Genomic DNA, 21179 nt, shown 5'->3' with positions numbered 1-21179 from the left:
AAGGGGACATCACTTCTGATCTCACATACTTTTTTTAAAAAAGATTTATTTATTTATTTATTTATTTATTTATTTATTTATTTATTTATTTTAAAGTGACAGAGAGAGAGAGAGAGAGAGAGGGAGAGAGGGAGAGGAAGAGGTGGGGGAGTGGTAGAGGAAGACTCCCTGCTGAAAGCAGAGTCTGACAAGGGCTCCGTCCCACAACTCATGAGATCATGACCTGAGCTGAAACCAAGAGTCGGATCCTTACCTGACTGAGCCACCCAGGTGCCCCACATCCCACAAACTTTTAAAGGATAATAAAGAAATATTATGATCAACTCTATGTCTATAAATTCAACAATTTGGATGAAATGGACCATTACCTTGAAAAATATACTATAAAACCCCCTCAAGAAGAAATAGATACCCTGAATGATACAATATGTATTAAAGAAATTCAATTTGTAGTTAAAAACCTTCCAAAAAAGAAGACTTCAGGCTGAAATGGCTTCACCAGTGAATTTTACTAAACACTTAAAGAAGAAATAATATTAATTCTAAACTATTTCCTCCAGAAAACAGAAGAGGAAGGAACCCTTCCCAACTCATTTTAATGTACAAAAAAAACCCCTAAAATTAAAAACTGAATTTAGTAAGATCACAGGACATAAGATCAATAGACAAACGTTAATACTATTCAATAGTATTCTGCTATATAACAGCAATGAATAATTGGAATTTGGAATTAAAAGCAATATTACTGGGACGGCTGGGTGGCTCAGTCAGTTGAGCATCTGCCTTCAGCTCAGGTCATGATCCCAGGGCCCTGGGATCAAGTCCCACATCGGGCTCCTTACAGGGAGCCTGTTTCGTGCATGCTCTCTCTCTCTGACAAATAAGTAAAATCTTAAAACAACAACAACAATATTATTTAGGATTACAAAAAATATTTAATTATAATACTAACAAAATACATGCAGAATCTGTGTATTGAAACTAGAAAACTTCCATGAAAAAAATAAAGGAAGACTTAACTAAATGAAGAGATACGCTGGTTAACAGGCTGGAAAAGTTAAGATGTCAGTTCTCTTCAAATTGATTTATACATTCAATACAATCCTTCAAAAATTCCTGGCAATTTTTTATACATATCGACAACTTAATTCTAAGATGTATATGGAAAGATAAAGGAATGAAAATAGACAAAATGACTGTGAAAAAGAACAACAAATTTGGAGGACTTACACCTACCTGATTTTAAGACTTACTAGGTATAGGTACCAAAACAGTGTAGTATTGGTGAAAGAATAGACTCACAGAAAAACAAAACAAAATAGAGTCCAGAATTAGACTAAAAAATAAAGTCAGGGGCGCCTGGGTGGCTCAATTGTTAAGCGTCTGCCTTCGGCTCAGGTCATGATCCCAGCGTTCTGGATCGAGCCAGGCAATGGGCTCCCTGCTCAGCAGGAAGCCTGCTTCTCCCTCTCCCACTCTCCCTGCTTGTGTTCCCTCTCTCGCTGCCTCTCTCTCAAATAAACAAACAAAATCTTTAAAATAAATAAATAAATAAAAAATGTAGTCAGCTGACTTCTAGCAAAGGTGCAAGGACAGTTAAATGGAGAAAGGATAGTCTTTTCAAATAATGGTGCTGGATCGAGTGGATATCCCTATGTAAAAAAGGTACATCTTGACACATCTCTTATATTTTATGCAAAATAACTCAAAATAATTCATAAACCTTAATGTAAAAAAAGCAAAACTATGAAACTTCTAGAGGCAAATAGAGGAGAAAATCTGTGTGGCCCTTAAATTTAGCAAAACATTTTTAGATGCTATACTAAAAAGATAATCCAAAAAAGCAAAGAATGTAAATTGAACTTTATTCAAATTAAAACTGTTTGCACTCTGAAAGTCACCGGTAAGGGACTGAAGAGACAAGCCACTGACTGGGAAAAAATATTTTCAGGTTACATATTTGAAAAAGGAGTTGGATCCAGATTACAAAAAGAACTCTTAAAAGGCAATAATAACAAAACAAGCAACCCAATTAAAAATTGGGCAAAGAGCCAAACAGACATTTCAGCAAAGAAGATAAAAGGATGGAAAAAGACATTTAAGATATACTCCACATGATTAGTCACTGGAAAAATGCAAAGGTGTCTGCCGTGAGATACTTCTATACATTTACTCGAGTGACTAAAATGAAAACCAAACCAAACCACATGCAAAGCCTCCCAAACAATAAGGAGTGCTGGGAGGATGAGGAACAGCTAGAATTCTCACACATTGCCTGTGGGAAGGCAAAATGTTACAGTCCTTCGAAAAACAGGCGAGTTTCTTATATACTTACCATGACACCTAGTAATCCCACTCCTAGTTATCTACCCGAGTGAATTAAAAAGTCATGTTCACTCAAAAAGCTGCACACGACTGTTGAGAGCAGCTTATTACTAATTGCTATAAAACTGGTCACAACCCAAATGTCTTTCAGCAGGTGAATGGAAAAACCAATGGTGATAATCTACATAATGGAATTATTACTCGGCAATAAAGATTAACAAACTATTGATTCACCTAACAACATGGAAGAATCTTTTTTAAAAAAAATATTGTATTTCAATTCAATTCAATTAACATTATCGTGTATTATTAGTTGCAGAGGTAGAATTTAGTGACTCATCAGTTGCATATAACACCCAGTGCTCATTATATCACCTGCCCTCTTTAATGCCCATCACCCAATCACCCCATCCCCCCCACCCCCTTCAGCAAGCCTCAGTTTGCTCCCTATAGTTAAGAGTCTCTTATGGTTTGTCTCCCTCTCTGATTTTGTCTTATTTTATTTTTTCTACCCTTCTCCTATGTTCATCTGTTTTGTAAGAACCTCTTTTTTAAAATATTCCAATTCTCAGAGATGTGCAACTATCACCACTATCTAATTTTAGAACTATCACTATGAACTACCTATCACTATCTAATGACCCCATACCCATTAGATTTCATCACCCATTTCTCCTCCTCCACAGTGCCCAGTAACCAGTAATCTACTTTCTCTCTCTATGGATTTCTCTATTCTAGACATTTCATATCTATGACACCATATGCTATGTAGTCTTTCTGTGATTGGCTTCTTTCACTTAGTATAACATTTTCAGGGTTCATCTATGCTGCAGTGTGTATCAAAACTTCAAAAGAGGCTGACATAAGAAACTTCAGGGAGTATTTTGACTAGATATTAAAAAACTAAAGAGGGAGAAACTGCAAAAATGCTCTTCTTGTTGTGCCTAAAGTTTTGCTTACTTTTCCTACCCATGTCTTCTTTTAGTCCTTTCTTATCTTTTAAAAAAAACTAAAACTGCTTGAAAGGATAGAGTCATAACCCTTTCATTCCCATTTCAAGTACTAGTTCAAGAGTGATAGGTTTCAAAGAGTCAGCCTCACACATCTACTGCTGGGCTTCCCGACAGTCAAGTCATGGCACATCTGGAAAATGGCTTATTCATTTGGTGCAGTGGTATAAATGGACAAGGCTGCACTAGCCTCATTTGGCTGTCTAAGGGCTGGTGGATCAGTATCTTAGCATATCTACATTCCTGCACTAAGCTCCTTACCACTTGGGAAACTCTTATTCTGAATGCCCCTTGAACCAAGGTATTCAGTTGCATGATTTGGCCGGTTGAAGATAGGAATGCAGTCCGCCTTTGAAAAAACTGAATTTGTGTATTCTTTCTTTTTTCTCTGCAAAGCTGACTAATTTAAACACAGAAGAATTCCTGACTTTAGTCTCATTAGCATCAAGTAGTAATGGACTGATCTGGTGTTTTTGAAATAATTTCTACTGAACTTACCTTTTCTTTCATTTTTTCCACCTTATGTTTTAGCTGGGGAACTACACTGTTGGGTGGCAAGCCTTTTTCCAACTGAGTCACAAATTTGGCATATTTAGAAACTTGACTATTTAGGAATTCTGGATCCAGGCAGTCAAACTTGGACTATAAAAATTAGGAAGAGAAAAAAAAATTAAGATAAATGATAAAGGCAATCTTGAAATAGTAAAATTTTTTTATTTTACTCAGATTTTCCAGTAGTTGAATTGTAAATCCAAGTCAACTCTCTACTTCTGGAAATGCCTTTACTTATTAAGATTGCTAATAGTGTATCAGGCATCACTTGCTTATTCCTTTCATGTTCTTGTCTCCCACATCATCAAACGTAGTATTGCAATCCCTGTAATTTATTCCTGAGAGCCAACTCCTGGAAGGAGACAAATAGCTACTTCTTACTCTTGCTAACTAGAACTTTTTAATCCAGTTGTCTCCTATCATTTGATTATGTACCCCTTTAATATAAATGATTTAAAGATGTACCCCAAGACAAGAGCACTTAAAATCCTTTGATGTTATAGCATATATTTGTTTCCTGTTTTCCTCTCCAAAAGGTAAGTTCTGTGAGGGTTTGGACTTTGTCATTTTTATTTTATTTTTTATTTTTACTATTATTCTTTTTAAAGATTTTATTTATTTATTTGACAGAGAGAGAGACAGCCAGAGAGAGAGGGAACACAAGCAGGGGGAGTGGGAGAGAAAGAAGCAGGCTCCCAGCGGAGAAGCCTGATGCGGGGCTCGATCCCAGGACCCCAGGATCACATCCTGAGCTGAAGACAGATGCTTAATGACTGAGCCACCCAGGCGCCCCTGAACTTTGTCGTTTTTAGTCCCTAGTGGTATACCCAGCACTTAGAACATTATCTGGGAAACATTTTGTGTCACTGGTGTTTAAACCAGACATGTGACTTCTAATTACAGCTATTAGCACAAGTAGGCTGAATGAGCAAGTGTAAAACAATATTTGTAAAGTTGATGGTATTTCTGACATGCCCATATCACACTTGAAAGAAGAGGTGATCATCTATCTATTCTGCCTTCTAGAGGGTTGATGCTTGTCAGGGATTGAATATACAGGTAGATCCTAGAAACCAGATTCTACGGTGGCTGTTGGTCCTTGGCCCCCTAATTAAGGTAATTTACTGTTGAGCTCTTAAGGGAAGATCCTAGATCTCATTACTCTGATTCTATTCTATCACAGTGAACAAAATGGCTTCCATTTTTTTCAAAACAAGAACTGAAACATAAGTTCACAGAAATCTGAAGTGTTTAGATTACAAATAAAATCCTACAATCTTCAAGAACACTTGGGTGTAGTATATCACGACAGCACTGTATTCAGAAGCCCCAAGCAGTTAAACATCATGCAGTGAGGTCTTTTGATGCTTCCTTCATCTAGCCTTCTTAAATGGAGGACCCAAGAAGCCTGTCTTACAAGAATGCATTCTGCTCTGTGGTATATAGCGACGGAAAGACATTTGCGCATTTCACTGGAAAGCTAACAGTTCTCATAAAATTATAACATTGCATATTTTACTGAATTAAGACTACTCCAGATGGTTAAAAATAATTCCTATTATTAGGATATTAAGTTTAGTTCATAAAAAATGATTTTGGGATCGAGAGGCTCTTCTGTTTTGTTTTGTTTTGTTTTACCTTTAACCATTCTTGCTGGAGTTGATCCCATTCAGATAAAGAATCCCAGAGCAATTGTTTGAGCTTCAATTCAGCACTAACTTCTTCCAGAGCTTCAAACTTCGATACTTCTACCTTTAAAAATATAATAAGCAAAATGCAGTCTTTAGTTTTCAGATATAAAAGTCTTCTGTTATCCTCCTATTAGTAATTCTTGATACAGTGACTACTTAGCAGAATATGGGTGGGTCCTAAATGGGGAAAGAAAAGAAGAGATAGAAACAAATGAAAAAAGTAAATCATAATCCCTATGTATATTCAAATTTCCACTTACTGAAAATTTATAACTCTTTATATTTCCTTAGAATTTAAATGTTCAGCAAAGACATAAATATAATGAGTACCAGAGGCATTCTTCTTCAAGTTGGATCATACATGCCTGGCCTTTTTAAGGAAAACAAATGAGTTTTCAGAGGTACTCATTTCCTCTGGGGCATATATAGCTAGATGACAGAAGAGGGAGATGTCTGTGCAGTAGCTGGTGGAGGGATGGGGAGATTTAACATGGAAAGAACAGCCTGGTTTCTACCTCTTTCTAACCCTCTGGGCTGTATATGAACCTTACAGAGAGAAAAACTGCAAGAAAATCTGAAGAAGATGTTTTCATAGAAGCATTTTAAAACTGCCTTGGCTTAGAAGTGAACAAACCCCCAGGGGGGTTGTTTGCACAGAAATTGTGAGCCTTGTGATAAGCTAGGGCTTTGAACATTCTATGCAACAGCAGCTGAATACACATTCCTTCTAAGTGCACACAGAACATTCCCCAGGATAGATCATATGATAGGCTACAAAACAAGTCTTAGAAAATTTAAGATTAAAATCATACCAAGGATCCTCTTCAATCAGAATGGTTTGAAATTAGAAATCAACAAGAGGAGAGCTGGAAAATTTATAAGCATGTGGAAACTAAACAACACACTCCTGAACAACCAGTGGGTTAAAGGTGAAATCAAAGGGAAATTTAAAAAAATACTTGAAACAAATGAAAACACAGCATGCCAAAACCTATGGGATGCTGCAAAAGCAGTTCTGAGAGGGAAGTTTATAGTAATAAATGCTTATATTAAAAAAAAAACCAGGAAGATCGCAAACAATTTTACACATCAAGGAAGTCGAAAAAGGACAAACTAAGCCCAAGATTAGCAGAAGGAAGGAAATAAAGATCAGAGTGGAAATAAGGGCACCTGGGTGGCTCAGATCAGTCGTTAAGCATTTCCCTTTGGCTCGGATCACAATCCCAGGGTCCTGGAATCGAGCCCCACACCGGGCTCCCTGCTTGACGGGAAGCCTGCTTCTCCCTCTCCTGCTCCCCCTGCTTGTGTTCCCTCTCTTGCCCTGTCTCTCTCTGTGTCAACTAAATAAATAAAATCTTAAAAAAAAAAAAAAAAAAGATCTGACTGGAAATAAATTAGAGACCAGAAAAAAGGAAAAGATCAATGAAATTAAGAGCTGGTTTTTCAAAAAAGATAAACAAAATAGACAAACATTTAGCTAGATGGAGAAAAAAAGAGAAGACTTAAGTAAATAAAATCAGAGGAAACTTTATACCAGATACCACAGAAATATAAAGGATTGTAAGAGACAACTATGAATAGTTATATGCCAACAATTAAATTACATCACTTAAAAGAAATGGATAAATTCCTAGAAACATATAACCTCCAAGACTGAATCAGGAAGAAACAGAAAATCTAAACAGACCAATAACGAATAAGGAGATTGAACCAATAATCAAAACCACTCAACACAGAAGAGTCCAAAAGTAGATGGCTCCAGGAGCAGATGGCTTTACTGGTGAAATCTACCAAACATTTAAAGAATTAATGCCAATCCTTCTCAAACTTCCCCCCCCCCCCCAAACTGAAGAGGTGGGAATACTTCCAAAGTCATTTTATGAGGTCAGCATCACCTTGACATTAGGGATCTAACCTTTTCTTCATTAAGAATTAGAAGTAATTTCCTAGGCTAGTTAGGTCTTCACTCCTACCCCCCAAATGACTGAGTGAAGGAAGGGTAGATCTGAGTTGATCATGAAGGAAGAATTAATCAAGTATAGATACAGAGTGTGGAAAGAAGGGGACATACTTTTATTTCAGGCTCTGACTCAAGCAGTGCTATCCTTTCTGACCCAAGAAGTGTCCACCTGTTATAACTTTTTATCAAGCAATTTTTCCTCAATACCTCACTTCCTACTGCAAACTATTCAAACTTGTATGTCAGTTAACTCAACCTGGGAACGACTTTGAACCCTAGTTCTCCAATGCACAAATCTCAAGTACCGTACCAGTGACATCATCTAGAGTCACATTCATTATTTTCCAGATTGCCCCCACCAAGCCCTGGGCTCTGGAGTGGACAGCTCCTCAGATCACTTTCTGGCCATCCTTTTGGGGCTCTGGAATAGAGAGGTACATTCCCATGTGAGGTCCAGGCATTCCTCCAAGACTGCTGGGGAGACAAACAATACCTCTCATTGCTGGTGGCTCCCTGGGTTTGACCCTAGGAATCTCTTCTTGCTATTCTCTTTTCTCTTTGGTCTCTTTAATAACTGTTCAGAGCACTTAAAGCTCTTACTCATTTCTCTTCATTTTTTTGAGCCATATTGAAACCTACTCTTTTTTTGGATCCATCTATCCCCTGGCTTAGCCAAATTATTTTCTTTCACCAAATTGGCACATCAAACCAGGGCAAATTAGGCAACATTCATGGAATCATAACACACACAGGAATGTAAAAGAAGCCTGAATATTATTTAAGAAAGACTAGAGGAGCTTTAATTGACCATGTTAAAAACTCCACATATATATTTTAACATAGAAAGTACAGTCCCTGGTCTTAGGGTTTATCTATAATTCATCACTATTTTTTATTAAGAAAGAGATTTTGTCTCTTATGTGTACTAATCTTTAAACACTTCAAAGGCAGAGAACACATCATACTTGCATTTCAGACCATTCTGGCACAATGACTAGCACATAGAGGTGTCCAAACATTGAATGTTAGAGCCACAATGTTGAGGGTGGTTGTGCATCAATGCCATTTCTATGCATATGTTTTAAAAACAGATGTGTAGAGCTGTCCTTACCTTAAAATTCTTCTGATAGGATTTATACTGAAATGCACGTTTTTGAAGATCATCTAGAACTACCTGTAGCTCACTCAACATAAGCTTTATTTTGTCTTGGTCAGCAGTAATATCTAAAATCTGTGGATCCTGTAAAATTAAGATAATTTTTGATTAGTCATTCCTGCTTTTTGATGTTGACCATTAAATTAAGTGAATTCATAAAAATTTTCAAAAAATATTTTTCTAATTCTCTTTTCACTTTGATTTTTAGAAAATGGTAAAATGGTTACTTTTCTTGCATTTTAAAGCAATGGATATACTTTGTAAAAAAGTACAGAAGTAAATAAAGAAGCGTCATGGGGACAACATTGTTTTTTAGTAGTACCTAATATATTTCCTCCCATCTACTTTCATTCCTTACACTTCCTCAACCAACATGGCTTCAGGTAAGGAGAGGAGTGTGCAATAGGGAAGAGAAGGAAGAGGACATGATATAAGGGAAATTCTCATTGTACATTCATGGAAATAGGAAGCCCTTTGATTTCTGAGAGGTAGGAAGAGAGAACACAAAGAATAAGTGGTCAGACATCCGTTTTTCTGGCTGACCTGTTGAGGTTGAAATCCTACCCAATGAATGGGAATGGAAAGGTTCAGGAGCAAAGAAGGAACACCTAACTAGTTTTGGGAGAAACTGGAAGAATCTGAGAACTATTATAACCACAGCTTGGGAGGATAATCTCTGATTGTCATGGTACTGCATTCAAAATGACAACATGTTCTAGAAAAAGCTAAGGGAAGTGTCTAGGCAGAAGGGTTTTGTGTTTACACTCTGGTGCCTTCGTAGCTTGGTGTGGTACCTGGTGGATATGAAGTTCTCATGTGCCTTGATTCTGGCAATGGGAACTGCTGCAAGGACTGGAGGACTAGAAGGAGTCTGAGATTAGGATGAGGAGGCCACAGATCACTTGAGAATTGTACACTATGGCAGAAATGATGGATTACAGCAGCAGGGGCCAACATGGTACCCAAAGAATCAAGAAGGAACTTCAGCTAACAGCTGCTTGGGACAACCAGGCTCAGCCCAGCCAAACTGCACTAGAAGTCCTATGGTCCACAGGACAATGAGAGGACTGGATGCACCTTCCCTCCATCCACCAGGAGGAAATGCAGATCTCCACTTACGGGGCAAGAGGTCAGAGATGATGGTGGCAGGGGTGAAGAAATGCTCAACAGGCATTTCAAATCAAATTAAAATCTATCAGAAAGAGACCAAGCTAGAATGAAATAGACATTCCAAACTGAAATAAATTGTGTTATCATCATTTGTCACACTGAGGTTTTTTTCTCCAACTCCCTCCATCATCAGGAATAGAGGTCTTGACAGCAAGGTGGTATTGTTTATAGAAATAATCAGGTTGCAGTATTTTGCTCAGGAGTGATAATGAATTCATTCCAAACCCTCTATGGAAGAAGCACTTGCTGAAGAGAGCCTCTGCTGTCATTTCTCTGTGTGTGCATCGTGCTTTTTTTACAATGCATGATGACGCATGAAGCACTTGCTGGCACTTTGCTCTCTCTAGCAATCCACATACATGTATATAGTTAATAGCAGATTATCAACCATTGGAAGCAGACTGCCTAAGCTTGAATCCTGGTTCTTCCATTTATTAAATTTGTGACAGTGTTACTTAACCTCCCTGTCCCTTTGTTTTCTTCTCTATAAAATATGAATAATAAAATCTCATAGGTGTTCTGAGCATTAAATGAGTTAAACCATGCAAACATATATACAAAGTTTCCAAGAAGCATTATTCATCTCCACTCACAGCATCATGGGTGAATCTCAGGAAAGTAACAAAATCAAATAAAGGGCATACTGTATGATTCTATTTAATTGAAGTTCATAAACAAGCAAAACTGATTTATAGCATTAGAATTCAGGGTAGTGGCTTCCTTGGGGAGGAAGAAAGGGCCAGTGATTTGAGAGAATCCTAAAGGTAACAGTAATGTTATATTCTTGACATGAGTAATGGACACTTGGGTGTGCTCATTTTCTGATAATTCATGAAGCTGTAAAGTTACTACAGTTATGTAAAACTGTAGTAAAGTTACTACAGTTTTTGGGGGGTGAAAAATACAAAAATATTTCAATATAAAAATAAAAACAATATGAAGTCCTTAGAACAGTACTTGACACGTAGTAAGTACACAATAAATGTTAGCTACTTTTATGTTTCCATGTCAGTATGTATAAACATATATTGTAATCTTTAATGTCTACATTGTATTCCTTTGAGCGAATGTACCCTAACACATTTTATTCATTCTCTGTTGACGGACATTGAAATGTTCCCAATTTTTCTGACTTGATTATAATTTTATATGGTTTTATATTTCTGTAATCAGATTTAGTTGTTAATAATAAAATAGTAGATCATTACAAAATTACATTTTCATGTATGTTTCTGTTAAGAATCACCCAGCTATCTCTTCTAAATTCTTTAAAAATTTTCCTGTATCTTTTGTATGGTAAAATTGGTGCAAGTTAACCAAATATTCTTCATTATCATTTATCAATGTATACTCTGCTTCCTCCTAAATGGGAATGTTCTAATACGTACCTAAGAAAATTTTTAAATTGTGACAATAGCTACAAAATATGTTAAAAAGTTATAAAAGCGGGGCGCCTGGGTGGCACAGCGGTTAAGCGTCTGCCTTCGGCTCAGGGCGTGATCCCGGCGTTATGGGATCGAGCCCCACATCAGGCTCTTCTGCTATGAGCCTGCTTCTTCCTCTCCCACTCCCCCTGCTTGTGTTCCCTCTCTCGCTGGCTGTCTCTATCTCTGTCAAATAAATAAATAAAATCTTTAAAAAAAAAAGTTATAAAAGCACTCATTTCAAAATAATAAATACAAGTCAGGAGAAAGAAAATATTACACATGCTTTACTTGTAATGGCCTGGAATTTATTCAGTACTTAGAGGTTCAGAAACATGTTCGATTTTAAATAGCTGCTCAAAGACACCATCAATTGATCGGAATGAAACCACAAAAATGGAAGGTAAGTCAGATTAAAATGAACTATGATCCTGAAATAGCTTAATTAAAATATAATAGTCCAATTTTACACTGATTATTATTATTTTTTAAATCCTGCTTTGGCTTACCTGTGCTTGTAGCTTTACTTCATTCACTTCATTGGTTAGGTCTTCAAGATCTCTACCCAAATGCTGAGAAAATTGCTTAATCCTTGTTTCTCGGTCACCCACAGATTTATCGATGGCATTTCGAACTGCAATGATGGACGGCTTCATAGTAGCAAAAACAGCGAAGTCTTCCGGAGGTGTGGGGACCTGATATTGTTCAATGAGCTTGTACATTTGAATCACTACATTCCCTTCATCTTCAAGGCTTTCAATCTAAATAGAAACATTGGTTGCTTGTTAAATATATCAGAGTCTGACGAGTCCCTTTCAGTGTTGTCCCAGGCGTTCCTGCACAGAGGCTTTCAGAGAAATGATTCCCAATCCTTAGCTTGGGAATCACAGTCTCCTTGGAAAACTTGTTAAAACACAGATTGGTGAGCCCCTTCCCTAATTTTCTGATTCAGAAGATCCAGGGTGGAGCCCAAGAGTATGCACTTCTGGAGTTCCTGGTGACACTGATGCTGCCGGTGTGGGCCTACCGTTTCAGCGTCAATGTTCTAGAGAGAAGCAGAGATGAGAAACGGAAAGAGAGGCCTTTTTGGTTTATCTGTGCTGCTCTAGTTCCTAGTTCCTGTCCTTTTCAAAGGCTAGGCTCTATGTGTGCCTTTGGATTACAGAAGATAACTCTGCAAACTTAGACTAAATCTTCTCATCTTTCTAAGCTAACTATGCAAGTTTTGTTCCTTTCAACCAAAAGTTGAACATCTTAATAACATTTTAAACAAGTAATAAATAGAACTAAGTAGCTGTACACCAAGATCTGTTCGTCTTCCTGTGTTTCCTGTACTTGGAATAAGCATATGTCCACATCTCCCTGAGAGAATCTTGGATTACACCCATTGTCCTGGCAGAATGATTAATAGTACCTTTTTCATTCTCAAAATTGATCTGGTCAGACAATGATTACGTGGCCTGCCCCACCTCTACTGGTTAATAATATCACTATCTGCCTGTTTGCTGTAGAAAGATATCCAAGAGTAATCTTAGACTTCTCTTGTTGTTCCCAAATTCAGTTACCCACTTAGTCCTTTCAGTTCTAGTAACTTAACTGACTAGAATCCATTCCTTCTCTCTTGTCCTTGAAAATTCTGCTTTAGCTACAGCTCATCAGCTTTCTCTACTGAACGCCTTTCCCCACAGTGTACCAACTGCCACATCCTGCTCTTGTCATTCTGCCTCAGGCGTTTGCACACAGTTTCCCCTCTCCCTGGAATCCTACCTGAATAGATGCATTTTAGGACATAGCTTGACTACCCCATCTTCCATAAAGCTGAGATTTGTAGCCAAGAATGACCACAACCCCTCAAGTCCTACAACACTATTTTGTACTCATACACATTATATAATAATTATCTGTTTCCATTATAGACTCCGAGCTCCTTGATGGCAGGTTTACTCATTGTTGTAACCCTTGCACCCTGCAAGTGAGTGTTCATTACATTTTCTGAATGAATAGATGAGGTTCCAAAGAAGAGCTGTTCCTTTGTGGAGAACGTCTCCCTAAGGGAAACTGCTTCCCCAACACGACACCCAGAAATGCACAGATAACCTCATGGAGATGGGAAGCTGTCTGGGTTTTCTGCATGGCATCTCCTGTTCTGGAACTACAGAGTGAGAGCAATCTACTCTCTGCAACATGATCCTACCTTCCTGTCATAGTTCATACAACAGCATGGGGGTGGGGAAGCTCAATGTATTTATAAGACATTTAGAATTCATATTGGGAGAGAGAGCATCTCTCTCAGTGGCTGGCTAGACTTGCAGTATTAACTTGAGAGCTGCTGCTGGCCATATTTACTGCTGTGGAATAAAGAAGCAGAAGCACTCTGTCTGTAGAGGGAGAGAAGTAGAGTAGATCTTCAGAGAAATGCAGAAAGAATGGATGGAGAGAAAGAACTACCTGGTTTCCTACAGCCTTCTCATTCCTGGTTCTGGTTAAGTTCCTAAGCCTACTACTTACTTTTTTGATGAAGGAGTGGGGTTCCTTGAAATACTACTGAGTCCTTAAATAGGGTCCCCATTTGGCCTAAGCTAGCTCAAGTGAGCTTTAGTTATTTGTCCGAAGTGCCTAAATGACTACACGGAATAATAAATACTTGACATCTTTAGACTCCTGCGATAATGTATATGGAAAACTGAGGGAAAACCACAATCATCTGCCCTTTTGTGAAGATGCTGTTTTTTGAAATGAGAAAGAAAATTGTTACATTTAAGTTAGCAAATCACAGGTTGTGCACCAGAAACTAATGTAACATTATGTGTTAACCATACTTCAATAAAAAATAAATTAAAAAATGTCAAAAATGATTGCTTTATAGGCACATGAAATAGCCTTTACTGTTAATTCTGTTAATAATATATAACAGACTATCCAGGGGACACCTGGGTGGCTCAGTTGGCTAAGCATCTGCCTTTGGCTCAGGTCATGATCCCAGAGTCCTGGGGTTGAGCCCCACATCAGGCTCCCTGCTGAGCAGAGAGTCTGCTTCTCCCTTTCCCTCTGCTCCTCCCCCCACTCGTGCTCTCTTCCCCTCCCTCTCTCTCCCTTACTCTCTCTCAAATAAATAAATAAAATCTTTAAAAAATAATAATATATAACAGACCATCAAGTTGTTAATGACTTACTTTACTCAGTTTTTATTTTTTATTTGTAACATATTTTCAATTTCCAGACATTTAAAAGAATTTATGTCAAATGCCAATTGGTATGAATAAAAGCTTATGAAAAACTGACAATTGAAATTAAATGCTAAATTAATTGCCTGCCACAGGGAAGACCCTGAGAAGAGGAAACCAAGTTTCTGGAGAGAAAGAAATAAGGGAGGAAAAGGAGTGTGTGTGTGTGTGTGTGTGTGTGTGTGTGTGTGTGTGCGTGTGTGTTTGTGTGTGTGTGTATGAGAGAGAGAGAGTGAGAGAGTGTTGACCCCATTACCCATGTCACTTGAGTCCCCCTGTCTACTGTTCTCTCCCGATCCCCCCTCCCTATTTAAGCTAGTTGAATTGGGTTTCTTTCATTCTTAATGATGAGGTTCCTGACTATTTTGCAGATATGGATTAAAGGTCAAGACTTACATTACAATTCCATGATCATTGATCGCAAATAAGAATTGCAATAAATTGTGGCTAAGAGCATTGGCCTTGCAGTCGGAGACACAAACTTAAATTCTAGCTTGACCACAAACATTGTGATCTTGGGCAACATAACTTTTTTCAGTCCCTGTTTCCTTACCTGCAGAATGAGAAAAAAATCACCTACACTTCTTAAGTTTTTGTGAGGATTAAAAGTGTAATACATATAAAAAGTTTAGTATAATTCCTAACTAGTAGTAAGAGTTTGATTCATGTTAGCTCGCATTATTGCTGTGACGTAGGGCATTCACTTACACTGTCTGAAAGTGTTTCTGATATTTTGACAGCTGTTTATTGACCTTCAGTCCCTCAATTTCTCTTATTTGTCTTCCTTATCTACCACAAGTCTGGAATATTGAGTTACATGAAAATCAACTCACCCTTTCCTGGATTTCATCAAGAAATACTAAGCTGTTAACATATTCTATGGTGGTAGTTGGAACAAATTCAAGCTTGTACTCTGCATCTTGTGCCTCAGAGATAATGGCATCCACTTTTTTCTTGCTTTGACAGGGAAGCATATAATTTAGCACCTAGGAAAGAAAAAGAAAATGTGAATCATAACTATTTAAATATTTTCATTTTATTAACTATTCTAAATAAATCCTAACCGAATGTTAAATCAGCAGGGATAGGCTCTGTCTTCTGTCACCCACAGCAGGGGTCAGCAGAGGTTTTCTGTAAGGACTGGATCGTGACTATTTTAGATTCGCGGGACATATGGTCTGTGTCACAAGTACTCAACTCTGCCCTTGTGGTGAGAACGCAACCATAGGTAATATAAAAGCAAACTGTCGTGGCCACGTCATATGTACAACACAGGCGGAAGACCGGATTCGCCCCGTGGGCTATAGTTTGCCAATCCGTGCTTTACACCATTGTCTCGCTGGAGGTGTTTGAGAATATTACAGGTATACTCTGGCTCCAAAGGAAGACATGAAAGTTACTGCAGGATCCATACAAATGTCCTCAGCTCTCCCACTCACTAAAACATAATCAGATCTTTAGGGACAGTTTCAGGGCAGGAAATGATGTCCTAAACTGGATCCCAGAATCAGAAGTCAACCAGCATTCCCACAGAACACTGAGCTGTTATAGTGGTCTCTCTTCAGCAGAAAGCCTTGAAATGCTCCGGCAAAGGAAAATGGAATGGGAGTAAGAGACTAGTCTGAGGCCTGCAATCCCCTCCCTTCTCTCAACTAAAAGCTGACTGTGTGGGACAGAAAGAATATGGGACTTTTCTTGGGAATTAAGGATGCCCAGTAGGTTATGTTAATTTTAAGATATTTTCAATACTACAAAATTAAGAGAGTCTATTTGTAGTAGAAAAATTGTAAAATAATTATAGAGACTATAATTAAAGTTTTTCCTAGTTCATAGTTACCTCCAAGCATCGCAAAGGTGATGGAATTAGTTTTTCTTTTAGCAGCTTTGTATCAATGAGCAGCAATCCTACATTTCTGGTAGGTTTCAGAGCTACTGCATCCTTGTGTTGTCTGTGATATTTTTCCAGTTGTTCTCTAAAAAACTCAACATCTACATAAAATTATCATATAAAGCATAAAATATATCATATTAAATTTTAAAGCATCATTTGAAATATATTAAAAATCACTGCATTAATAAATTTATAGATGTACTTATAATGCTATTTTCCTGGTGTAGAATACCTTGAATAACTTCAAAACATTAATTCATAATGCTTTATGTTTTATTCTCATACTAAAGAAAATAATATTCAATAATGAAAATATGTTTTCTGGCTCCTACTAAGAGATTGCAGATGAAAATAATTCGTAATTGTATTAGAGGATCTAGTCTGGAGTGGACCGGATCTTAGAGTCGGGTTGAAGTTGGGTTTCATGGAAGGTTTCTCCCACATGGCACCTCCATATAAAGCATTTTGAGGATATAAATAACAAAAGTGTAAAACACAAGAGATTGAGCATAGCTGAAGTTATCTTTGCTCCTCTTTCCAAACACCTCTTTGCCCACCCTGCTCCCACATCATGGCTGAGGCCTTTGTCCGTGTGCATGTGCCACATGCTGCAGTCGCATTTTGATAATCTTCCTATTTTCATTTTCTCCCTTCTCCAATCTACCTGGACCAGTGGAGGCCTGATTACCTTTGAATACAATTGTTATACTGTTGGTCAAAAACAGCTCTTTCTAATACACACATAATACTAAACTATTCCACTTGTCTTTAAAAATCCTATACCCTCTGGGCCTGCAAAAATTTAGCTAACTTTGGAGTATCTGGGTGGCTCAGTCGGTTAAGTGTCTGACTTTTGATTTCAGCTCGGGTCATGATCTCAGGGTCATGAGATTGAGCCCCACATTGGGCTCTGTGCTCAGCATGGGCTCTGCTGGAGATTCTCTCTCCCTCTCCCTTTACCCCTCCCCCCTAAAATAAATAAGTAAATCTTAAACAAAAATTTAGCTAACTTTATTTCTAAGTACTTCCTCCACAGATTGATTTCCTTACTGATCCCTATTCCCGTTCTATAGCCCTTCTCCACCAACCCAAAAAGAAAAGGGTGTTGAGTCTTGTCTTTATTCATGTCATCTCCTCTCCTGAATATAAGGGGAAGTTTGACGTAGTATAAAGAATGCACAGTGTTAGCAAACCGAAGCTCAAGTCTTTAACTCATATTTGGCTTTAAGTCACTTAATCTTTCTGAGCTTCAGCTTCCTTGTAATACACAAAAGGGTTAACAATGATCTATCCCACTCACTTCAGAAGCTTTAGATGTATATATTTTTGAGAACTGACAAAATGAGGACATCAAGTAATCTGAGAAGTACTCTGGTAAGAAAACCTGTATAATGTTGCTTGGTCTAGTATTTTCCAAACTTATTTGAACAGAGTCTTTTTTCATGGTATCATGTAATTATCCTTCAGAATAGTGGTCCAAGCATTGGAAACAGAGTAGATATAGAAGTGATTCAGGTGGAAAAGGAGAGATAATTCCTTCTAAAATCCTAAGATTTTTAAAAAGTGAAGAAACCCTATGAGTGCTATTAGACTCCATTTGGATAGCCAACACAAGAATAATGGGTACACCGGATGGAGAAGAGAAGAAGGAGGTAGAGAGGTTATTTAAAGAAATAATAGCTGCGAACTTCCCAAACCTGGGGAAAGAACTAGACATACAAGTCCATGAAGCTAATAGATCACCTTACTATCTCAATGCAAAAAGACCCTTTTCAAGACACATTATTATGAAGCTGTCAAAAGTCAATGATAAAGAAAGAATCTTGAGATGCCTGGGTGGCTCTGTTGGTTAACTGTCTGCCTTAGGCTCAGGTCACGATCCCAGGGTCCTGGGATCGAGTCCCACATCAGGTTCCTTGCTCAGCAGGAGCTTGCTTCTCCCTCTGCCTGCCACTCTCCCTGCTTGTGTGCTTGCTCGCTTTCTTTGGCAAATAAAATCTAGAAAGAAAGAAAGAAAGAAAGAAAGAAAGAAAGAAAGAAAGAAAGAAAGAAAGAAAGAAAGAAAGAAAGAAAGAAAGAAAGAAAGAAAGAAAGAAAGAAAGAAAGAAAGAAAGAAAGAAAAAGAAAGAAAGAAAGAAGGAAGGAAGGAAGGAAGGAAGGAAGGAAGGAAGGAAGGAAGGAAGGATGGATCTTAAAGGCAGCCAGAGGGGGTGGGAGAAAGTAACCTACAAAGGAACCTCTATTAGACTATGAACAGATTTCTCGGCAGAAATTCCATAGGCTGGGAGAGAATAAAATGATATATTCAAAGTATTGAAAGATAAAAATTGCCAGCCAAAAATACTCTATCTAGCAAAGTTATCCTTCAGATATAAAGGAGAAATAAAGACTGCCAGACAAACAAAAGTTAAGGGAGTTCATCACCACTAGACCTCCCTTACAAAACAAATGTTGAAAGGAGCTTGTCTACCTGAAATGAAAAGATAAAAATACACCAAATTTTGAGTAAGGTAATAAACAGAATCACAAAATTCTAACTCTATTTTAGAATAGGGTGTTAAACAATTACAGCATAAAGGCTAAAGGAAAAAAACATTAAAAATAGCTATAGCTACATAATTTGGTAACAAACTCACAGCATATAAAGGGATAATTTGTGGCAACATAAATATAAAAGGGGAGGATGAAAATAAAGGAACCTAAATAGGCAAATGAAGATAAGTTACTATCAACAGAAAAGGACTATTTTATCTATGAGACATTTTATACAAACCTCACAATAACCACAAAGCAAAAATCTAGAGCAAAGACATGCACACACAAGAGGGAGAAACTGACCAAATCACCATAGAAAACTACCAACCTAAGTAGGTAAACAGAAACACAAAGAAAGAGAGAGAAAGAGAGAGAAACAAAACAACCAGAAAATAATAAAGTGGCAGTAGTAAGTCTTCATATATCAGTGGTCATCCTAAATGTAAATGGATTGAAATCACCCATCAAAAGGCACATAGTGGCTGGCTGGATTAAAACACTAGACCCAAACTATATGCTGCCCTCATAAGACTCATCTCAGCTCCAAAAACAAACAAAGAATCAAACTGAAGAGGTGGAAGATGATACTTCAAGCAAGTAGTAACCAAAAGAAAGTGGGTGTACCCATTCTTATATCAACAAAATAGACTTCAAGCCAAAAATTGTAACAAGAGACAAAGAAGATGATTCTCTAATGATAACGGGGTCAATAGATCAAGAAGATATAATAATCATAAGTATATACGCTCCCCATATCTAAGCACTGAAGTGTTCTGAGCAAATACTAACAGATCTTAAGAGAGAAATAGACAGGAATACAATTAATAGTAGAGGACTTTAATACCTCGCTATCAGCAATGGATAGATCATCCAGACAGAAAATCAACAAGAAAACGGAATTGAATTACACTTTAGAACAAATGGACTTAACAGACATATATAGAACATTCCTTCCAACAGCAGAATATACATTCTTCTCAAGTGCACTTGCCACATTCTCCAGGATAAATCATATGCTAGGCCACAAAACTAATCTTAGGAACGTTAAGAAGATCAAAATCACACCATGAGGATGTGGTGGAGAATAATTCCACAGAAAAGAACCCAAAAATGAATAAACTCTTGCCTTTTATCAGGCCGACTCTTTTGGAACACCATTTCTGAAACTACCCACCAACAAACAGAAACCTAGAATATTTTAAGCCTTGATATTCTTCTCAAAAATAATTAGTAAGGACAAATGGGACACTTACCAGGTTCTTGAAGTTTAAGAGCTTGTAAATCAAGACTTTCATTTTCCTTGAAGAATATCTGAAACTTTTCAAACGTAGCTGCATATAATTGGGCAGATTCGAATGCTGCCTGTATGGTTTCCTAAATGTTATAGATAAATAGACAAGTACAATTATATTTTTTATGAGCATATTTCAATTCAATATAATTTGACAAACAATCAAAAATGCCTTCTCTGTCCAACACTATGCTTTGACCAAGGGATACATAAGTGAGGGAAGATACCATCCTTGATGTCAAAGAGCAGTTAATGGATTCTCTTATGAAATTAAACAAACAAACAAACAAACACATCTTCAAATATAACTTTTGAAGAACTGTTCTTTATGATTAAGAGGAAGGATATTTATTATATTTAAAATCTTAAACAATTCTTCAATCCTTGTCTTTCATGACCTTCACATTTTTTAAGAGTATCTCACTTGTGTGTGTGTGTACATATATGTTTTATACCTTCCAGTGCTTAGATTCAGTTATACATTTTTGGTAGTAACACCACAGAAATGATGTATGTTCTCAGTGCACCATGATGGAAGGCACGTAATGTCAATTTTTCCCATTACCTGTGATGTTAACATGTTGGTTAATCTGGTGCCTGTCAGGCTTCATCACTGCAAACTTAACTACTTTCCCCCTGAAATCAATAAATATCTTATGTAGAAAAGCTTTGAGACAAAAATCCTGTTTCTCATTATACTTTTGCATTCTCATTTTAGTATGCATTGGAGATTCTTGACTGTTTTATCATAGACATTGCGGTGATTTTCCTTCTACATTTATTAGTTGACATTCTGGTGTAAGGAAAAGCTCTCCCATCTCATTCAATTCATTCCTTCATTCACAATGTGGACTAATATACTTTCATTTTATTCAAGAATTTATTATACTTTTATAATCAGTAGTTAATGGTCAATTTGTGCCAGGGAGACGCTCCTATGGCCTTGATAG

General features: G+C 37.3%; 1 protein-coding gene across 1 annotated transcript in view; it reads right to left on the bottom strand.

The window, feature by feature from the left end:
- The window catches only part of DNAH6 (dynein axonemal heavy chain 6), a 207965-nt gene that overhangs the window by 131710 nt on the left and 55076 nt on the right, over positions 1 to 21179 (bottom strand). The window contains exons 12-18 of the mRNA XM_045808809.2: positions 20192 to 20312; positions 16350 to 16501; positions 15346 to 15498; positions 11798 to 12049; positions 8650 to 8778; positions 5526 to 5639; positions 3834 to 3977 (exon numbers count right to left, since the gene is read on the bottom strand). Coding sequence (XP_045664765.2) covers positions 3834 to 3977; positions 5526 to 5639; positions 8650 to 8778; positions 11798 to 12049; positions 15346 to 15498; positions 16350 to 16501; positions 20192 to 20312 — 1065 coding nt within the window. The remainder of the gene's footprint in view (positions 1 to 3833; positions 3978 to 5525; positions 5640 to 8649; positions 8779 to 11797; positions 12050 to 15345; positions 15499 to 16349; positions 16502 to 20191; positions 20313 to 21179) is intronic.

This window comes from Ursus americanus, chromosome 7 (genome assembly GCF_024610735.1).
Source record: "Ursus americanus isolate L20-20 chromosome 7, mUrsAme1.1.p, whole genome shotgun sequence".
NCBI lineage: Eukaryota > Metazoa > Chordata > Mammalia > Carnivora > Ursidae > Ursus > Ursus americanus.
Note: the sequence above shows the minus strand (reverse complement) of the source record. Positions and strands in the feature narration are given on the sequence as shown.